We start from the raw sequence: 20,040 nt of genomic DNA on the forward strand, positions 1-20,040 counted from the left end.
TTTGAAAATACAGAATTCATTTCTACCAAAAAAAACACAGAAACACCATAGCCTTCAAAAGGACTATTTCTTCTTTCTGTCCTTGGATGAATATGGTAAATAAGTACGTTGATGAAGCGATTTCAATGTTTGAGGCTCGCCCACTTTCCTCCACCAACCATTCATCATCACATCAGCCTTCCACCCAGAGCCATGGTAGCATATCCTTGGAGTTCATCATATCTTTATTGATGCATCATTCTCTCAGACCCTGTGCTATGGGTTTGGGTTCCTTATTGCAGAAGAGTGTGGAGATATCTTTTCAATTGCCATTGAACATGTATTTTTAAGTAAGATTATTGGGGAAGCAATGGCTATTAGATTGGGATTGGAGAGAGCTGATGATCTTGGACTGAATCGGGTTGCATTCCATTATAATTGTCATGCATTAATTCATTGCCTTCAGGATGGTTCGGCGACCGCACCAATTGAGGTGTCAACAATCATCTTGGATGTTAGCGCTCCTTATGCTTAGCTTTGATTATTACTCTTTTTCTCATATTTGTAGAGTTAAAAATGTGTGTGCACACTCCATTTCTAAGTAGGCATTGTCTTACCCTCACTTGAGTGTGTTTGGAAGTATTCTTTCCCAGATGAACTTCATAATTTAACTGCTTTATTGTCCAAAAAGATTTAATAAATTCCCTTATTTTCTCAAGTGGGGTTCACTGTGCCAAAAAAAAAGAACGAAAAAAAAGACTGCATTAGATAAACTTACAATATTTTTTTTGGGCCCCCCCCCCCCCCAAAACTCAAGTTACTAAGGCCTTCCTACATTACAAGGGTATTATTAAAGTATTTGAAGAAAACGTGAATGTTCCCTTGGATCATAACCAACAGCAATGTGTACATGGGAATGCCATGATCTCTAATGACACTACTGCGTCCAACTAGAGTGCAATTCTTTCACCTTCTCCCCACCCCCCCCCCCCCTCTCCCCCAAAAAAAAAGTGCGATCATAGACCCTTTCGGGTTTAAGGAAGTAGAATTTGGGGCCAGGTTACTTCCAACATCAAACAGGGATGGACTGATACATGATCAGATCTGCCATGAATTTGGGATTGGGAAGTCATGGGGTCAGGATAACGCGAAATAAACAGCTACTGAAGCTATCTCTATCACAACCATAAGAATATATTCAATTTTGAAACTGCTAATGCATGTACCAAAAATGATAGGCCACCAGACATGATATGCAATGGCATACAGGAAAGTTTTTTTATTTTACACTCTTATGACACTTTTGTGACTTTATTAGTAAGGATTTAACTCACTTATAACACATTCATGGTGATAAAAAAAAATGCATAGAATTGGGTCTAAACTACTGAAAACCTAGATACTTGGCAGGATCAACACAGAGACCCCCATGATTCATCCAACAACAACAACAACAACAAAAAAAAAAACACAGAGACCCCAGAGGTTCAAACAGCGATTTCCTGTATAAAAGCCCAAGTCCACATTACAAAAGCACCAATGCAGAAGCAAAGGGGTTATACTGATCATAGTCCTTTTGATACAATTGGGAATTTCATTTATCAACCTGTACAAACATTGGTATTATATGGCATTCAACAAAGTGGTCAGTGGTCTTTCAGCAAGGGTTGTGATAGTAGAGAGAGAAGAATGAGATCTGCAGCCGGAGTCAGTTACTGGCAAAAGGCCATTCCATATGAAATTCTGGTGACTATATCTGAGTGATACTTACTATGCAACAGAAAACAAACTATTCTGACCCAGTGATCTTTGCACAGATATATATCATCCTTGATGCAGTATGTCTATCGTATCTTCTACTTAGCTATGGAACCTGGATACTTTCTGTATCACCATTGGGCGAATGGGCGCATCCATAAATATGATGGGCAATCATGCATCAATACCAGGGCCTGGATATGCTGGTAGACTCATTATCCGCTTGTCTATAACCGGTCCTCCAACAGTAAAATGATATAGACTCTGGAACTCAGATCTACGTAATCCAAGAACCTCATGCACTGCAACAGAACACAAAAAAAAAAGTTTAGAAATTACAAATTTATCTAGAAAGTAAGTCATGTTGTCATTATACATATGCATGTCAAGTGCAAGTGTGTGCTGAGTGTATTAATTTATCTGCTCAGTCCTCACTGGAGAAGCTTCTAATATTAATATACCCTCTTTGACCTTATTGATCCACCTGCTCCATCCAATCTTAGGAACTCAGACAAGATTTGAGTAGACCTCTCACACAGAGAGTAACCACTGATCTCTGTGTTGAGAAATGTAGCATGCATCTTGCATTTTGAAACATTTTATCCATTCTCTGCCATACTGAACTATGAACTTTTAAAAGCTTCTTTGCCATGTCCAGAAGTTTAAACTGGCACCTAACTGTTTCGCCATGTATCTTAAGAAACAATCTAATTACTGCTTCAATGAACTCATAGTCTTTTCTACATGAAATCTCATGTATGAAGTAATCAAGTAGCAGCTCAATGGAATATTATAATTCAGATCTCTTTTTGGGCTCTTGCTGATCTTCATCATCTATAAACTGAAGCATCCAGAGCTCCAAATCTAATGTTGATGGAGATAAACTTTTGATGTAGTCTGTAAATGGAGAAGATTCTCTCATTTCTGCAGAGAAATGAAGCGATTGCAGAAATTAGGGGTTTCTTTTTACTTCTTTCCATCTCATCATCTTTTTTCTCCTTTCTTCAATGCCAATAGGTTTGAACATGTCTCCAGAAGCATATACCACCCCCCCCCCCCAAAAAAAAATGCTCCCACGGTCCACTTACCAAGGAATAGAAAGGGAGGCCCGGGGAAAAGATGGGACAGATTGCAAGATCGGAGCCTTTGGCTATTTCTGGCTCAGGGATTTGGTGATTGAAACGTCTGGCATAAGCAGTGTCCTTAACATGTGATTTACACCCAATATGGTTCCCATCATCAGCTATTTCCTTTGAAGAGACGACTGGCAACTTGACACTAACAACTTCCTCCCCACTTGCTTAGAAATCCAAATTTGAAGCTCCAGAGAACATGGCCTAATTAACCCACAGACAGACACCATTTTGATCAACATGAGAAGTTGCCAAAACATCCATATTGGGTGACACAGACAATGCCGTGATAAACAAATCCACTTGTATAGCATCAATCTGTCTTGCAAGGAAAATATCCCAAATTCTAAAACTCCAATCCATACTAGAAGACGAAAGCCATTTCCCATCCTCAGAGAAACACAAGTAATTCAATCTGTATGGCCTTCGAATTTACGAACAACTATTAAGGCAACAATGGCAAACACATGGATAACCATATCATCGGCTACAGTTGCCAAAAGCACATTGGATTGGTGATAAACTAACTTGACAACAAAGCAACCGACTTCCAATCTGGATTTCAATTCACACCCCTTGAAATCCGAGGTCTTTGCATCTCCATGATATCCAGCACTTATCATGAGGGTATTTGTAGGATCACAAGCAACTCCAACCACTTCACTGTCATGGGCACTGCTTCTTCTTTCACAGATGTCTATGTTGCTGCCTCAGATGATTCTGATCAGAAATTAAATCTCTCAATCCAACCACCTTCTGTCCCAGAGCAGCAAAATTACCACAAGCACTGATTGCACAAGTCTTAATGGGTGTTTGATTGTCTGAGCATGGCATTGGGATGTGCTCAACAAGGACAAAGTTCTGAAGCCTCCACACATAATCCCATCCATGGAGTATCCATATGGCAAGTTACCACATTGCACCAAACACATTCGTGGATCTCAGCGCACTCAAATGCTATAATAGCAGGCTTCAATTTTACTTCTTCCTCAATCCTATGTTTCCTTGCCCTTTTAGAGATATGACGCTGAGAACGATCTCTACTTTGTTGAACCTGAATAACAGAGAAAAGACAGGTACGATCCTGACCAGAAGTAAAATATGTCTTCCATTAACATAAAACCTAATGCAAAGTGGAGGAGAACTATGCAAGGGCCACTTTGCAAGCGTAAAAGGTGAGGATCCCCATCACTCTTGTCAAATATCCATATCTTGATAGAGTTATCAGAAGAAGAACTCATATGCACAGGCTCATTAGCAAAGAGTGCAGCAATATTATTGAATTGTTATGGGCCTCTCTTATGACTGATTGGAGCTTTCTCTTCTCAGGATCCCATATGCTTATGACACCCGATGAATCTCCAGATGCTAGAAGAGGCTGTCCATCAGTCCTAAACAACAAAGCAGTCACGGCACCTCATGCAGAACGTGTAAATGTAACTATTTCTTCATCATACAAAATATTATGAACATGAATTTTCCCAAGAGCACAGCTAAATCTAGTGCAGGTGAGGAAACATAGCAACATATAGATGAGTTCCAGCCTTTGAACTCATAAAGTTTCTTCTTTGTGATGATATTCCAAAGCTGCAGTGAACCTTCCTGACTCCCCAATTATAACCTAGTTTAAGTGTCAGGATGCATTATGTAGATAGGGGTGAAATTGTCATCTAGGAGAATGTGTCCAATTGGAGCAATATTCTAATCGAGTCCTTTAAAAGGTCATATAAATAAATTACCCTTAGCATCAACACTTAGTAGTGGGGGAGGGGGGGGGGTAGGTAGGATGAAAAGGAGACATCTCTATTTTTCCTCCGGGGGATCTTTAGAATTACCATTGCTTAGCTTTCAATTCACCTCTGACCATCAAATGAAATGTGAATAACCCGTCCTCCTCTCTTTGAAACAAGGGGAGCTTCTGGTTCTGTCGGTGCTTCAAACAATTTTGTTTTGTCTTCTCCATATTACCATATCTCTAGAGTCAATAATACGGCGTGACAATCAAATCTGGATTCTCGAATGGGGAATAAGCATTGGCTAACTTTGTGCCAGCAGTTGCGGTAATATAGAGGATGCAAGCGTTATCCGGAATGATTGGGCGTAAAGCGTCTGTAGGTGGCTTGTCAAGTCCGTCGTCAAATCCCAGGTCTCAACCCTGGACAGGCGGTGGAAACCAAGCTGGAGTACGTTCGATGTCACTATTCCCGGCTCTAGGAGAGAGTACGTTCGATGGAATAATTTCTTAGATGTATTACCACATCCTCAAGGGTTAGGCCCGCTTTTTACAGGTCAGTAGAATCTTTATGCCCAAAACCCCGATTCCAGTAGTCATTTATTTGGTACCTCCCAAGGGGCAGGGACTGCCATTCTAACTCTTCTCAGGGGATTTCATCCACAAACGCAAAGTTTATGGCTGATCGATATTGCACATCATCATTTAGCTATGCTCAATCCCGGTGAACTCATGCGGTTCCGACGTGCCCAGAGGCCAGAGGCGAATCCGTTCACCGTCCATAGGACCAACACCATTCGAAGGTGGGTGGCCTGCCCTGCCTAGAACAGTCATGTTTGACTGGGCTTAAAGACATTCGCTCACTTACGCTGTCCCCCCTCAGCTCACCCTAGCCCCGGGTACGTCGTCTCCAAGGCTTCACACCAAGTCTTCACTGACATAATATGCATGCTTGAGTAGGGTCAGGCGGAACCGTTGTTGAGTCAGAAAGCCGGCCTCCCACTCTCTCTTCCCCCCAGCCCAAGAGAAGCAACCCGTTGTCATTTCAGGGCGTGATAGTACAAGGGTTGTTTAACCTAGAAACTGCCTTTGCTTGGGTAATGTCTGGGCTTGGAACATATGTGCTCTCCGCCCCTGCATCACTGCTCGTGGGAGTCTGCATGGGATTTATGACCTTACTGCTCTTATTGAACTACCCAACACCCCGAGCTGCTCTAACCCGTCTTATGACCTACGGGCTGGATTTAGTAGTTTTCCCTTGACGACATACGTTAATGTGAATATTTTCTATGAGAAAACTCTCGTAGGAACTCAGTCTCATATTTCTTATATACATACGTCTTCCTCCCGCCTTCCTGGGCTGGCCTACCCCATAGATGGTATCTCTTTATTCTTCGTGATATTGACCACATTTCTGATCCCTATTTGCATTTCAGTGGGTTGGTCTGGTATGAGAAGTTATGGGAAAGAGTATATTACAGCATTTCTAAGTCGTGAATTTCTAGGTTCAGGGTAAATGCCTCCTGGACAAGATCCCAAGCTAACCCAACTCAAATAATCAACCCGATAATTAGCAGAAAATTCAACCTTCTCAGATGAAGGAAATTTTCTAGAATCAGTCACAACTAGGTAAAATAAGAATCCTTCAAAAGATGGTGAAGATCCAACGGTCAAATTTAAAGTAATTAGAAGATTACTAAAATCTGAAATTGAAACTTAGAAATCAATAAAACTCAAATAAACTCAGATCAAACCATTAGAATACGCTGAAATTTATATCGAGTTGCCCTTTCAGCAATCCTATACTAATCCCAAAGCATGAAAGCAATCAGATGGTTGGATTGAAAATAAATTTTAAAAAATCAGATCTGAAATAGAGAAATTGCGGAAGCAGATGATTTTAAGTGGCAGCAAAATAAAAGTTCAGAAGGGCCCAAAATTTGGGTTGAGTTCACCTCCTTGGCAGTCCTTGAAAACCCCCAAAGATGGGCCTGATCTGCTTGACAGATTAGCCTGCGGTTGCTATGAAACTTGACTGAAATACTAACATAAAACAGGGGATCTGCAAGGTTACATAAATCAGGGATTGAAATGGGTTTTAATGATCAACCATATTACCGCTGTGAACAAGTAAAGTTGAGACTGAGAATGGATCAAATCTAAGATTAAAACCTATGATCAGAATGATTAATTGATGAGTGATTATATCAGTACCTGTATTGCGTTAAAACAGAGTATAAAGAAAGAATGAAAGAGAATCAAGGCTTCCCGCCAGCAACCAGAATCCCTCTGCCCAGCCTCACGCCATTATCCACTGAATCGCGCAACTTACTTGGAATAAACCAATCTCATAAACATCCATATCCTATCTGGCCAATGGGCCTTACAATGATTTTATAGCAACTTGAAACAAAATCCTACTCTAAACAGGAGTCTTCCTTAGCTAAGTAACTACTGAAATAAAAATAAAACTTGTATAGACTTCCCTAATTAAAATTGAAATGAATTAAAATCAAACTACTAAGCTTATTAGGCTTCCCACGAACTGAATCTGGAGCTGGACCAGTAATTGGTCTGGTTCGATGAACCTGGCCCCCCTTTCTTAACAAGTTCCTTGGCTGTTTATGATTCAATTGGATCCCCCTTTGAATCCCACTCGAATGTCCCAGTCTACATCACTTGGGACATGTTCTCCAAACGAGAGCAACAAAATGACCTTATCATTATGCCTGGTCCATGTTGCTACCTAGTGAGTACGTTTGAAAGCTAATGTTATTCCCATATGCGGCAAAGGTGTAGTCCCAATAAGATGCATGAGCTCAGACCTTCTTTGGAAATTGAGGACTAACAAACACCAATGACAGTCAAGCTTTTCCAATGCTGACAGTGACAAAAGTTTCAATCCCAATCTTTGCACAGAGAAGGGAACAATGCTTGTAATGTAACCGATAGCACGAAAGGGATCTAAAATCCCCATTCTTTATGTGAAGCAGAGGTTCAGACACCAACTTAGGTATCTAGCTGCAAAGTTGAATGAACAGAAAGAAAAAGTGGTGCCTTTTGGGTTTTGGCAGGAAAGAAACAGAGATTACAAAACTTCAAAAGAAAAGTTCCATAGGGTTTTGATTGTATGAAGAAGAAGTTAAGAGCACAACACACACACACACACACACACAGAGAAAACATTTCCGAAGAATTCCTGGATTGGTTTGACCGGCAGACGTCCACCCGATCAGGTCAAAAAATATTAATTTACTTCCGAGGATCATAAATTTTTGTAGGGTGAAGTTATGGGAGCCATAATACCTTTTTTCAGAAACGGAAACCAATGGTCTACAGGCTGTCTAATGAAGTACACAGCCTCCGAAGTTTAGTGCGCAATTTAGGAATATTAGTTTCCTATTATTTCGTTTCCTGTTTAATTTAGGTTTCCTTTTCCTTTGTAATCCGACCTTCTTATATTAAGGTCGTTTTAAACGAAATAAGAGCATCTTGAAGTTTATAACCAAATTGCTTTGTTTGCTCTTCTTCCTTGTTAGAATTAGGGTTTTCTTTACCTTGAGGATTCGAGGGTCGTGAGCGCTAAAACGAGATCTAGCCCCCATACTTCCTAATGCGTCGAGTGCTATCAGAGCTTTTTAGCGATCTGATATGTCTAACAATGGAGAAGAAGCACTCACCCAACCGGAGCCGAGTGTGGAATGGAGGCTCTCTGGGCAATTGGGGACTTAGCAGCAGATGATGGAGTGTGAATTCCGACAGATCCGTGATGCTATTGCCAATCTGAGACCCACAGGAAATCAAGATGATGATGAGAATAATTATGTTGAAGGTCCAAACCTAGGCTGACTTTCTGTTCATCAAGGTCCTATTAATCTTCGTAGGCAACCTGCCTATGATGATGGTGAGGATTGTAAAGGCGAGGATGGAGGATTTGCAGTGTAGAGAGGCAACTAGGGACAGAACCAGGACGTCGATGAGTATTGCGTCAAAATTAATCTCCCTAATTTTTCCAGAATTTGGACGTCGAAGCCTTTCTTGATTGGATCTATGAAGTGGAGATGTTCTTCGAGATGATGAAAGCAGAATCGTGGGTTAGAAAGAGAGAATTAGAGAATAGAATGTGTTAGATTCATTGATAGATAAGCCCCTCTATTTATAATAGAGGAGAAAGTTACAAAGGGAGTGAAATAGACATAATTACCCTTAACTAGCTGACTCTATAAGAGTAGCAACTTAATCTAATGACATAAGAATTAAACAACCCCCCAAAAGGACCAAAATACCCCCATGGTATTCTGGATTACATATTCCAACACTCCCCCTCAAGCTGGATTATACATATAAGTAAAAAGAAGCTCCAGCTTGAACTAGTAAGAAAAAAACTCCATAATAATGCTAACATTCCCCCTCAAGTTGGCGCATACAAGGCACTAATGCCCAACTTGAACAAAACGAGAAGAAACAATGTAGCAGCAGAGTCCAGCTTGACAGATGAATGCAGCTCCCAAATAAACCTTCAAGAACTTAAAAAATAGATCTTTAAAAACTTGGACAAACATGATCCGCAAACCAGGATTGGAATTTCTTCTAAAAAATGCAGCTTTCAACGACCTTCAATAGCTATCCAGTGATGAATCTCAGATTGTCATAGTGACATAAAATCTTGAAGTGAAAGACTAGGGCAGCAAGCAGCGGAATAAACTAAATCAGGCAACAAAAACAACTGAATCAACCCAACTGTAAATCCTCATATAGGTAGGCAACAAATCCTCAAATAGGCAGGCAACAACCAAATATCTTCAATACTTTAATACTTTAATCTCTCCCTTACGGCAAACTCAACCCAATAACACAAAAGATACTCAACGGCAATAGAGGAAACATTAATCTTCTATGTTTTGCACCAAGTGTTCCTGCAAGTTCTACTTCTGCAATGTCTATAGGTGTGTTGTACATAATCTCCCCCTCACATGTAATAGTACACGTGGACATAACAGAGATGATAAATGAGATAGTGCAAAAGGATAACATTCCAGAGTTCTCCAAAGGTGCTATGGGTAATGGAAAAGTAGATTATACCATAAACTTCCAAAGTGGTTATTGGTATATGCCAAAGGTATGATATGGGAGGTGGTGAAGTGGAAAAACAAGCAGTGGGATAATGAATCACGGAGAAAAATAATGCAACATATAAAATGTCAAACCATCTTCAAACGATCAAACAAACTCCTTAGATGGAAACTCTTGCAGGGGAGAGACACCAAACTCCAATATTCAAATCTGATAACGAAACAGATCTGATTTGAAGTAAAGAAAGGCTCCAATCTTCAAGGCTGGATCAATCTTCAAATACGCAAGAACCAATGTGCAAAACTCCAATTTGTAAACTCCCACATGCTAAATAGAACTGACGAAGATATTTGGCAAGAATCGATGTAATAAACTTCAAAAAACTTGGATTAGATCTGAATTAGTGAACAATGCTAGGATCAAGCTCTAAAAGTAAGCTGTATTTGAATCAGTAGAGAAAACTTCACACAACTGAATAGGTTCGTAGTTGCAATCAATAACTATGGAACACACTATTGTAATCCCAAATAAACTGATATCCAGTGTAGTAGATTCGAGTCTTCAACAATGAAAGAAATTCGATCTCCAATAGTAGGATACTCAGTCTTAAGAACAGGGCAGCAGTAGTCCTCATAAAGGCAGCAGTAACATGTCAACCAGTCATGTTTATAGAAGCCAATCAATAGAACCAGCAACGTATGTAATAAAGCTCAATAGAACCAGCAAGTATAAGATAATAACTCAGCAGATCCAATAGTAAGTTATGCAGCCAGCCACATAGGGACTAGAAAAAAAAAATAGGTTGATTGTAATTACAACAACCAGATTATGTATAGTACACCTCTAGTCAACAGAGCCAAGGCGGAACAGGTCTTCAAACTTCTTGATAGAACTCTCTCATCTGTGAGTATTTTGTTTTGAAATTTGGAAGGCAACAACCATACCCCAAGGCCTCTCAAAAGCACAAGTAACTAGGTGGAATGACGTAGCAGAGGAGGAACCAAAGGGACCTAAAACCAGATCTGGTGGTAAAACAGAACCAAGTCTGAACCAGACTTCGAAAATTTTCAAAGGAGAAGTATCTAGAGCCAAGGTTCAGGGACTAAAATCGCCAGTAGATGGGCTTCCTTCAACCCAGATTTCAGAGCCAATCGACCAAGATTAATAAATCAGCAAGGCTTTTGTTGATGCTGATCTCAGAACTTAGCAAGGAAGATGAACCGAGGGTTGTAGAAGAAGCAGAATAGAAGCAGATCGGGAAGAAGCAAAGGATCCCATGCAACCAGAAATCAATAACCATACAACCAGCAGTAACCTTCGACAGAGCCGAGAAACAACAATAAGGTTCCCAATCGAAACCATCAGCAAATCGATACTGTCGTCAGCAAATAGATAGCAGCAAAACCAAATTTATGGGTTCTTTAGATTCAAATCGAGAGCAACACCTTCAATCGACTCCAACAAACAACAACAACAATAGAACGATAGCTCTTCAAGAAAGCAGGTTTTTCAGCAACAAGTACAGCCCAAGGTTCTTCAGCAATCGATCAATAAATCAGTATTTAGTCTGCAACTCATCTCAGTGGAAGAGCTGAAAATTTCAAAAAAGAGATAGGTAGGTTGTGGGAGGGCAGCAACTAAATCATTGGTTTAGGTTTTCCTCAGTAGTGTTGCCCTCTTACAAGAAAAAAAGGCTAAAAACTAGAAGAAGGAGAAACCGAGAGAGAGAAAGGAGGGAGAAGTTGATTGAAGAAAAAAAGTTTTTTTTTTTTTTTTCGCTTTCTTTCTAACCTAGATCAAACCTGCTTTGATACCATGTTAGCAGAATCATGGGTTAGAAAGAGAGAATTAGTGAATAGAATGTGTTAGATTCATTGATAGATAAGCCCTTCTATTTATAATAGAGAGGAAAGTTACAAAGGGACTGAAATAGACATAATTACCCCTAACTAGCTGACTCTATAAGAGCAGCAACTTAATCTAATGACATAAGAATTAAACTACCCCCAAAAGGACCAGAATATACCCCCACAGTATTCTGGATTACATATTCCAACAGTTTCAAAGGAAAAACAGATCAAAATTGTGGCCTACAAGTTGCGAGGGGGAGCTGCTGCCTGATGAGATCAACTCTAGGAGTCTAGCCAGCATCAAGGAAAGGCGCCTGTCCGCACATGGCATCGGATGAAACAACTTCTGCTAGGTTTTTGCTACCAGATTTCCAGCAATACCTATTCCAACAATATCAGAACTGCATCCAAGGCAATCAAACCGTGGCAGCTTACACGAAGGAGTTTCTACGATGGTACTCTCATTGCGGACTGTCAGAAACAGAGGAGCAGAAAGCAACACAGTATATTAATGGGTTGAACCGTTGAAATACTCAATCCAGCATGGCATGGGACTACAAAATGTGTTATCAGTGAACGAAGCACATAACATGGCTTTGAATGCCGAACGACTGTAAACACGACAATCTGGGCGTCATTTCCCTATGGAGCCCTCACGCCCATCATCAAGTAATGAGAAACAGACGTCTACTGTCCCGGCCTGAAGTTCTGGTAGCAACAATAGTAGTAGCAAAGCTCCACCGGCTGGGAATAACACAGAAGGTAGAGGAACCGGACAGAATCCTTACGCCAGGCCAAACGTTGAAAAGTGCTACAGATGTGGCGAGCTAGGTCATAAATCCAATGTAAGCCCTAAGCAGTGACCCGTTGGGTTAACGAACCACAGTGAGAGTACAAACGACGAAGATCTAGACGTCAACAAACTGTAGGGTGTTGAGTTCGCTAAAGAGGAGGGTAAGCATGTCTCATGTGTCATCCAGAAACTACTGTACACTCCAAAACAAGTCGAACTGTCCCAGTGCCATCAGATATTCCACATACAATGTTCTGTCAAACAGAAGGTGTAAAACCTGATTATTGACAACGGAAGCTGTGAGAGCATTGTTTCAAGGACTCTGGTCAAGCATCTGCGACTACCTACAGAGCCACATCCTTCCCCTTACCGAATTGGCTGGTTTAAAAAAGGACCGTTTATTAAGGTAACTGAAATCTGCCGAGTTTCTGACTCCATTGGGAAGTCATATTATGATGATGTCTGTGATGTTGTGGCTATGGATGCCCGTCATTTATTGCTCGGCAGGCCCTGAAAGCATGATATTGATGCCACCCATAGGGGTAGACAGAATATTTATACTTTTTGGTGAAACAAGAAGACTGCTATTTTACCCAGAGAGTAGGTTTGGCCAACCTAACACTTCTACAGTAGAGGAAAAGTCGTTCCTTTCTATCTCTGTTTGTCATGGTGAATTTATTGCAGAAATGAGGAAGATGCAAACCCGACTGGGTAAGCAACCCAAGATCGAATTTGGAAGAAAATAGGGGCAGGTATGAAATAGATAACTAAGTTGTAGAGCTGGAGTCCACCAGTCTACCAACCGTAGGAGTCCCACCTAGGCCCATTGTAAGAGTCTCACCTATGCCCACTTGAGTCACACGAGTAAAATACTCGGATAGTATGCTGTAAAATTTTGATGGCTGCCTTTAGAGTAGCCAAGACTTGCATTATATAGAGGTGAAAACCTTGAAAACAACAAAATAGCATTTAAGAGACCCTTAGAATTCCAAAACCCTTTTGGGATTCTCCATACATAGAGAACAATTCCTAGTCATAGAAATTATCCCCAGGACCTAGAAAGTTGTTCCCAAGACATAGGAACTACAAACAAGACTGATAATGGAAGGAACTTAATGCTGTCTTGGAATATGAAAAGACAACTAACTACCTATATATTTGAAAGACCAAAGGAAAAAAAAACACAAGAGACTAATTAAAAAACTGGGCCACACATTGGCCCTTAAAAAACTGCACACAGGCTAGGCCTGGCCAGACCACGCTAGATCTCGGCTAGGCTGGTCTGGCTGGGCCGCAGGCTTAGCTAGGGGGCTTGATAAAGCCTGGGCCCGGGCCTAAGCTGGTAACTCATGGGGTGCTTGACTGGATCTGGGCTGGGCTTGGCAGGAGCTGATAGGTCGGCATAACGTACGCACTAGTGTTGAAAGGAAAGACAGCCTAACCGGTCAATGTTCCAACTAAGGCGCAATCCTTATTGGAGGAGTTCAAAGAGATCACTCCAGAGGATATTACCTTTATTTTTGTAGATCGGGACAACAATGCTTCTCCTCCATTCATCTGGCATCTTCCTTATGTTCATAATCCTATTAAATAGATTTGTACCAATATACCCCACAACCTCCTACGGTTTTCCACACTTCTATTAGAATCTCATCTAGGCCTGGTGTCTTGCCTACTTTCATCTTTCTTAAGGCTTCTTTAACTTCCACCACACTAACCTTTAGTACATATCTATGGCATGTGGCGACTTGTTGAACAATGTAATTGTTTGGATCATTTCTCCTCGACCTATCTCCATTAAGTAGGTCACAAATATACTCATCCCATCTCTTCACAATGTTCTCATCTCTTATCAACACTCTTCCATCATCACCCTTGATACACCTCACTTGATCGAAATCTCTACTCTTCCTTTCTCTTTTTAGGTATCTTATATATAGCTTTTTCCCATTCTTTTGTGTTTATGTTGATGTAAAGATCCTCATATTTCTTCCCCCCCCCCCCAACAATCTTCCTAGCTTCATTTATGGGATCAGTATACCTCTTTTTATCTTCTATTTCTTTAGTCCTTTATCATGTCTTAAAACAATTTTTCTTGGTCTTAATGGCTACTTGAACATCATCGTTGCACCACCAAATCTCTCTAGAGGCCCGACGACTACCCTTCGCTCCCCCTAGCACATATTTGGCAACCCTCTTAATACAAGTCATCATCTCATACCACATTGCATTGGTATCTCTCTCAAAGTCCCACTTTCCTTGTTTGACCACATTATTAGTAAATGTTCTTAAGGGCTCCCCTTTTAGTCCCCACCACCTAATCTCAGGGTACATAGGTTCCATCCTCCCACACTTCTGTGCACTAAGGCACATATCCAAGACCACTTGTCTATGTTAGGTGGTTAGGCTCTCCCCAGGGATAACCTTATAGTCCTTACACACACCATTCTTGTCTACCCTTCTAGTTAGGAAGAAGTCTATTTGGCTGGTATGATTCCCACTTTTATAGGTAACTAAGTGCCCCTCTCTTTTTTCAAAGAAAGTGTTCACAATGGAAAGATCATAAGCTACCGCAAAGTCTAGGATTGAGGTCCCCGCCTCGTTCCTCTCCCCAACTCCGTAACCGCTATGGTCACCTTCATATCCTCAACTCTCTCTTCCAACATGTCTGTTCAGGTGGCAAAAGGACAAAGTCAGAATATAGGGTTGTACATGCCGTTGCCGATGCCAAAGGATATTTAGGAGGACCTTAGTATGGATTTCGTACTAGGCCTACCAAGGACTCAATGGGGGTGTTGATTCTGTGTTCGTGGTGGTCGATAGGTTTTTGAAGATTGTGCATTTCATCCCCTCCTAGAAGACCTCAGATGCATTGCACATGGCTAAATTATTATTCTAGGAGATTGTATGGTTCCATGGTGTCCCTACTTCTATTGTTTTTTTATTGTAACCATGAATAACTTGTTGTTTTTTGGACGACTCTAAGGAGGATATTTGTGACCAGCCTGAAGTAAAGCAGTACTGTTCACCTCCAAACTGACGACCAAACTGAGGTAGTAAACAGAACCTTGGGAAATCTGATTCGCAGCATTTGTAGGGGCAAACCAAAGCAGTGGGACAATGCTCTTGCTCAGGCAGAATTCACCTACAACAGTGTCATCCAAAGCTCTATGTATAAAGCAATTGTTGATCAGCACCACCGGTCTAAGGTTTTCGAAGAAGGCGACAACATGGTCATGGTTTTCTTACGGTTTCCAGCTGGGTCTTACAATAAGTTGAAATCTAAGAAGTATGGGCCTTACAAGATTCTGAAGAAAATTGATTACAATGCTTATGTAGTGGATCTTCCTTCAGACATGGGTATTTCGAAGACCTTCAATGTTGCGGATCTGTACCAGTACTTCCCTCTTGGGGCACCACTTTATTCATATCATAACTCGAGGACGAGTTTTTCACAGTGGGAGGGATTGATGTAGGAAAGATTTCCAAAGAATTCCTGGATCGGTTAGACCAGTAGAAGCCCACCCGATCAAGTCGGAAATATTAATTTGCCAACTCAACTTCTGAGGGTCATAACTTTTCGTTAGGGTGAAATTACGGGAACGATAATACCTTTTCGGAAACGGAAACCAATGCTCAACAGGTTGTCCAACGAATTCAGTCATTGGACGGAGATTTCAGAGCCAAATTCACACATATAATTTGCATACGCAACCTCCGAAGTTTTGTGCACAATTTAGGAATATTAGTTTCCTATAATATTCCGTTTGCTGTTTTGTTTAGGTTTCCTTTTCCTTCGTAATCCAACCTCCTTATATTAAGGTCGTTTTGAACGAAATAAGAGCATCTTGAAGTTTATAACCAAATTGCTTTGTTTAATCTTTTTCCTCGTTGGAATTAAGGTTTTCTTTACCTTGAGGATTCGAGGGTCATGAATGCTAGAACAAGATCTAGCCCCCCATACTTTCTACTGCATCAATAACCTTACAATATTTACATAATATCCTATCGATTCCTCTAGTTAGAAATAAATCTATTTGGCTACTATTTTGCCAACTTTTGAAGGTTATTAAATGTTCTTCTCTTTTCAAAGCCTATGTTTACTATTGATAAATCATAAGCCATAACAAATTTTAAAACTAACAAGAAAAAAGGAATAAAATCTTACCAGCATCATCGAAGTAACAACCAATTCCGGTGGCAGATATACCAACAGCATGAGGCTCAAGGTACAAGATGTGACCGAGAATTCCAGTCTCCCAGAATAACCGAGGATACATCCACGCATTCTTCTCATTCAGAGTTGGTTCAAAACGAGCTACCATACCTAGGCTGAAACAGCCATCACCAGCGATATCCTACATTATACAACAGATTAAGCTACGAAGAGAAAACTATGAGTTGTTCAGCATCACTGGTTTTCTGTTCTTCAGGAGAAGATGTTTCCAACAAACTATATCAAAGAGAAATCGGAAAGAACTATATAAGAGAATCAGTTAAGAGAAAATAAACTCACCTGATGGCATGAAAGACGCTTAGCTAGCAATTTGAAATCACCGCTAGCAAGTCTATACAGAGGAAGATCGTCAGGGCAACCCTCTGGCTTCTCCCACTCGAACTCAGACCTCATAGCACGCTTAAGGTCATTAAAATGATTCTCATTTCTCACAAAGAAATACAATCCTTTTGGCAGCCTCGCTACCCTGTGGACAAAGAGAACAGCGTGCACCTCTGAATCCCAAGGAAGCACTCGAAATGGTAAAGACAACGGTTTCCCCTGCTTCTCTCCCCCTTGTGCACCTGAGGGCAGACAATGCAGAAGAATCTGATAGAAAGTTTCTCTCTCCATCACGTGGACTCCATCCATGTCAACTGCACTCCTCCTCTTCCGAACGACTTCCCTCATTGTCAAATCTTTATACGAGCCTTCCGAATACAAAGCACTTCCTTGAAACTGATCAATAGAGAACCGATCCCCAGGCGTGAGAGGCTTCTTCACAACTTCCGCAGTTCGATAGATAATATCCCAAACGATATGCTCTTTACTAAGAGCATTAGTCTTCCCCTTCCAATCCAATTCCGAGAATTTTGATATGGCAGAACTCAAACCTTCGTAGTCCACAGAAAACTCAGCATTTTTCCCACTGGGGAAGACAACGAGAACGCAATCTGGGTGTTCGAATTCAATCTCGGGCAATCTCCCCTTCACAGGACGAGATGGAATCTCAAAACTGGGGAAATGGTCCAGCCCCATAAGCTTCTCCAAATCAGAATAACTCAATCCATCAAGAAGCTTGACATCCCACCCAAGCCCGGCAGCGGCCATGGCAGCAGCAGCAATAGCGTGACCCACGTCATGGTTACAGTACCGAAACGCGCGCTCCCCATACTTCCAGGCCTCTCGCCAGAAAATTGAGGAGAAGCCCACCAAGAACGAACCTTCAGGGAAGAATTTGGGTAAGAAATCAGATGGGATTGTAGTACGAAGCTCGAGCGAATGCTCCTTCGGGGCATAATGCGCGACAAAAGGAGAGTCGGAAAGAGAGTCGATGGGGGGAGCTATGACGTAGGACTCGGTGGGGTGGAGATTACCGCTGCTAGGGTTTACACGGAGGGACCAAGTAGAGTAACCGGTGGTCTTCCAAGCGGAGAGAGCGAGGGAGTCGTAGAAGAACTGAGAAAGGGTCGATAGGGAGATGGGTTTAGGGGAGGGCAGAGAGAGGAAGAGAGAAGAGTAGAGGGGATCATCGGTGGAATCTCGTTGTAGAGGGAGGTGTTGGAGAGGGAGAAGGGGAGAGGAGATGTAGCGGCGGAAGGGGTTGGGTTGGTTGGCCCAGTCGAGGCCGTGAGGACCTCTGGCATAATTGTTGAACGCATGCTTGGTTTGGTTGTGATATTTCAGGACCTGGTTTAATAAGACTTGCTTCTGCTGCTGCTGCTGCTGCTGGTTCGAGTCTTCTTTTGAATGAATAACAGAAAGAGAAGAAGGAGAAGAGGGAGAAGGTGAGGAAGAAGACATAGCTATTGTAGAGGATGACCTTCTCCTGCTATTGTTGCTGAAAGCGGCGGTGGTTATGTTAAGTCGGAGAAGGGTGGTGGAGGAAGAGAGGGACTGAGGGTAGTGAAGGGAGATAGACAACCGCGAAGGAAGGAATAACATCATTTCGTTACCCGTTTTGTGCTTCGGGAAACTGGAATACACAAGACACCATTTGAATGTTCTAGATGTCGGTTTGTTACAGTCAGTCGACTTGGGACATGCTTTGCCTGGAAATTTGGAGATTTGTTAGCATCTAATGCTATGGCTTTGATCCACTATTGCTCCTTTCTCGTTTCATGCTGCATTTACGTAACCTACGGTTCCGTTTCGTTACAAGAGGAATTAAAGCGAGGGGAAGTGAAATTTTCATACTTAAAAAAAGATTTATTTTAATCATTACTTCATGTGACAACAGGTGATCATATATCTAACTCCAAATTATTTCATATTTGATTATTAAATTTCATTTTACTTTGCATCCATTTTTCTCTGGTTTAAAATATAAAATAAATATTACATGTAAAATATATCTTTATTAGATATGGTAGGAAATTTAAGTAGTTTATACTATCACATGGAATAATGATTACAAAAGTTTTTTTTTTAAGTTTGAAAGTTTTTCCTTCCCTTCTCTTTAATTTCCCTTGCAACCAAATAACTTGTAAAAGCAAAAAGGGGTATATTGGAATTTACCCATTTTTAACTCAAATTTAAGGGCTTTGCTAACCTCCCTTAATCTTCTTAATCCAAAAAAAAAAAAAAAAAAAAAAAAAATTCACTTGATCTTCGAAGCGCGGTTGAAGCGCATGCCCCCAAGAAGGTCAAGGTATTGACTCTCCTATTTTGCATATTAAGAAAAAGACACCCCCTTCCCGAGTAGTAGTTAGATATTTCTTGTAATTGGTAGTTAAAGTCCCAAAGGGCCTATAGATAAGATAGTCCAAAAAGTAAAAATGATTTCTTCATTGACACTTCTTGAGGTGTCGAATAATTTATAATTTTATTTTTTGTTTACCTAAAAAAATAATGATAACTTTTAATAATGATAAATCATTTTTAAATTATTCTTGAAAACTCTTTATACCCTTATCATAAAGAACATTTGGGAATAAACAAAGGACAATTAAAAGGAGGTGTCAAGTTCTAAATACACATACACTAGTGTTATTTAGATAGTCCCAAATAAAAAAAAAATTTCAATATATTATTGGATAGTAAAGTTCATGAGGTTCACTTTAGCCATGTCAGGTAACACTCAAGTAAAATGTGCCCTTTTTTTTTTTTTTTTTTTTTTGGTGTTAATGGAAAAATAGAATCCTTTTCTGTACAGTTTTCTTCTTATCTATTGTGAAAAAAAAGCGCTCTTAATTCAGTTTGGTAGAACGTGGGTCTCCAAAACCCAATGTCATAGGTTCAAATCCTACAGAACATTATTCCGTTCTTGTTTGTTAAGTCGAATTATAATGAAATAACTTCACTAATTCACTAACTTGAACAGCGGATTGTACTGTATTTGATTTGACCTCCTTCTTTCTTTAATTCGCAGACAAAATTACTAAAATGGTCTTATAATGTATTGTTTAATAGATTAATTACTAGTCTCAATAGAATTTCAAATTTTGAATTAGATGTATTCTCTCTTCGAGTTTGATCAATTAATAGAAAAATGTTAGAATATTATT

General features: G+C 40.6%; 1 protein-coding gene and 1 pseudogene across 1 annotated transcript; both read right to left on the reverse strand.

Moving 5' to 3' along the window:
- Positions 1–1,576: 1,576 nt before the first annotated feature.
- Positions 1,577–18,481, reverse strand: LOC122654189. The gene is made up of 3 exons (XM_043848179.1): positions 16,835–18,481; positions 16,487–16,676; positions 1,577–2,039 (listed from the first exon to the last, which is right to left on the reverse strand). The coding sequence occupies exons 1-3, from the start codon at positions 18,479–18,481 to the stop codon at positions 1,912–1,914; spliced, it is 1,965 nt and encodes a 654-aa protein (XP_043704114.1). The 3' UTR covers positions 1,577–1,911.
- LOC122671108 lies at positions 2,237–4,833 on the reverse strand (annotated as a pseudogene).
- Positions 18,482–20,040: the final 1,559 nt, after the last annotated feature.

This window comes from Telopea speciosissima, chromosome 1 (genome assembly GCF_018873765.1).
Source record: "Telopea speciosissima isolate NSW1024214 ecotype Mountain lineage chromosome 1, Tspe_v1, whole genome shotgun sequence".
NCBI lineage: Eukaryota > Viridiplantae > Streptophyta > Magnoliopsida > Proteales > Proteaceae > Telopea > Telopea speciosissima.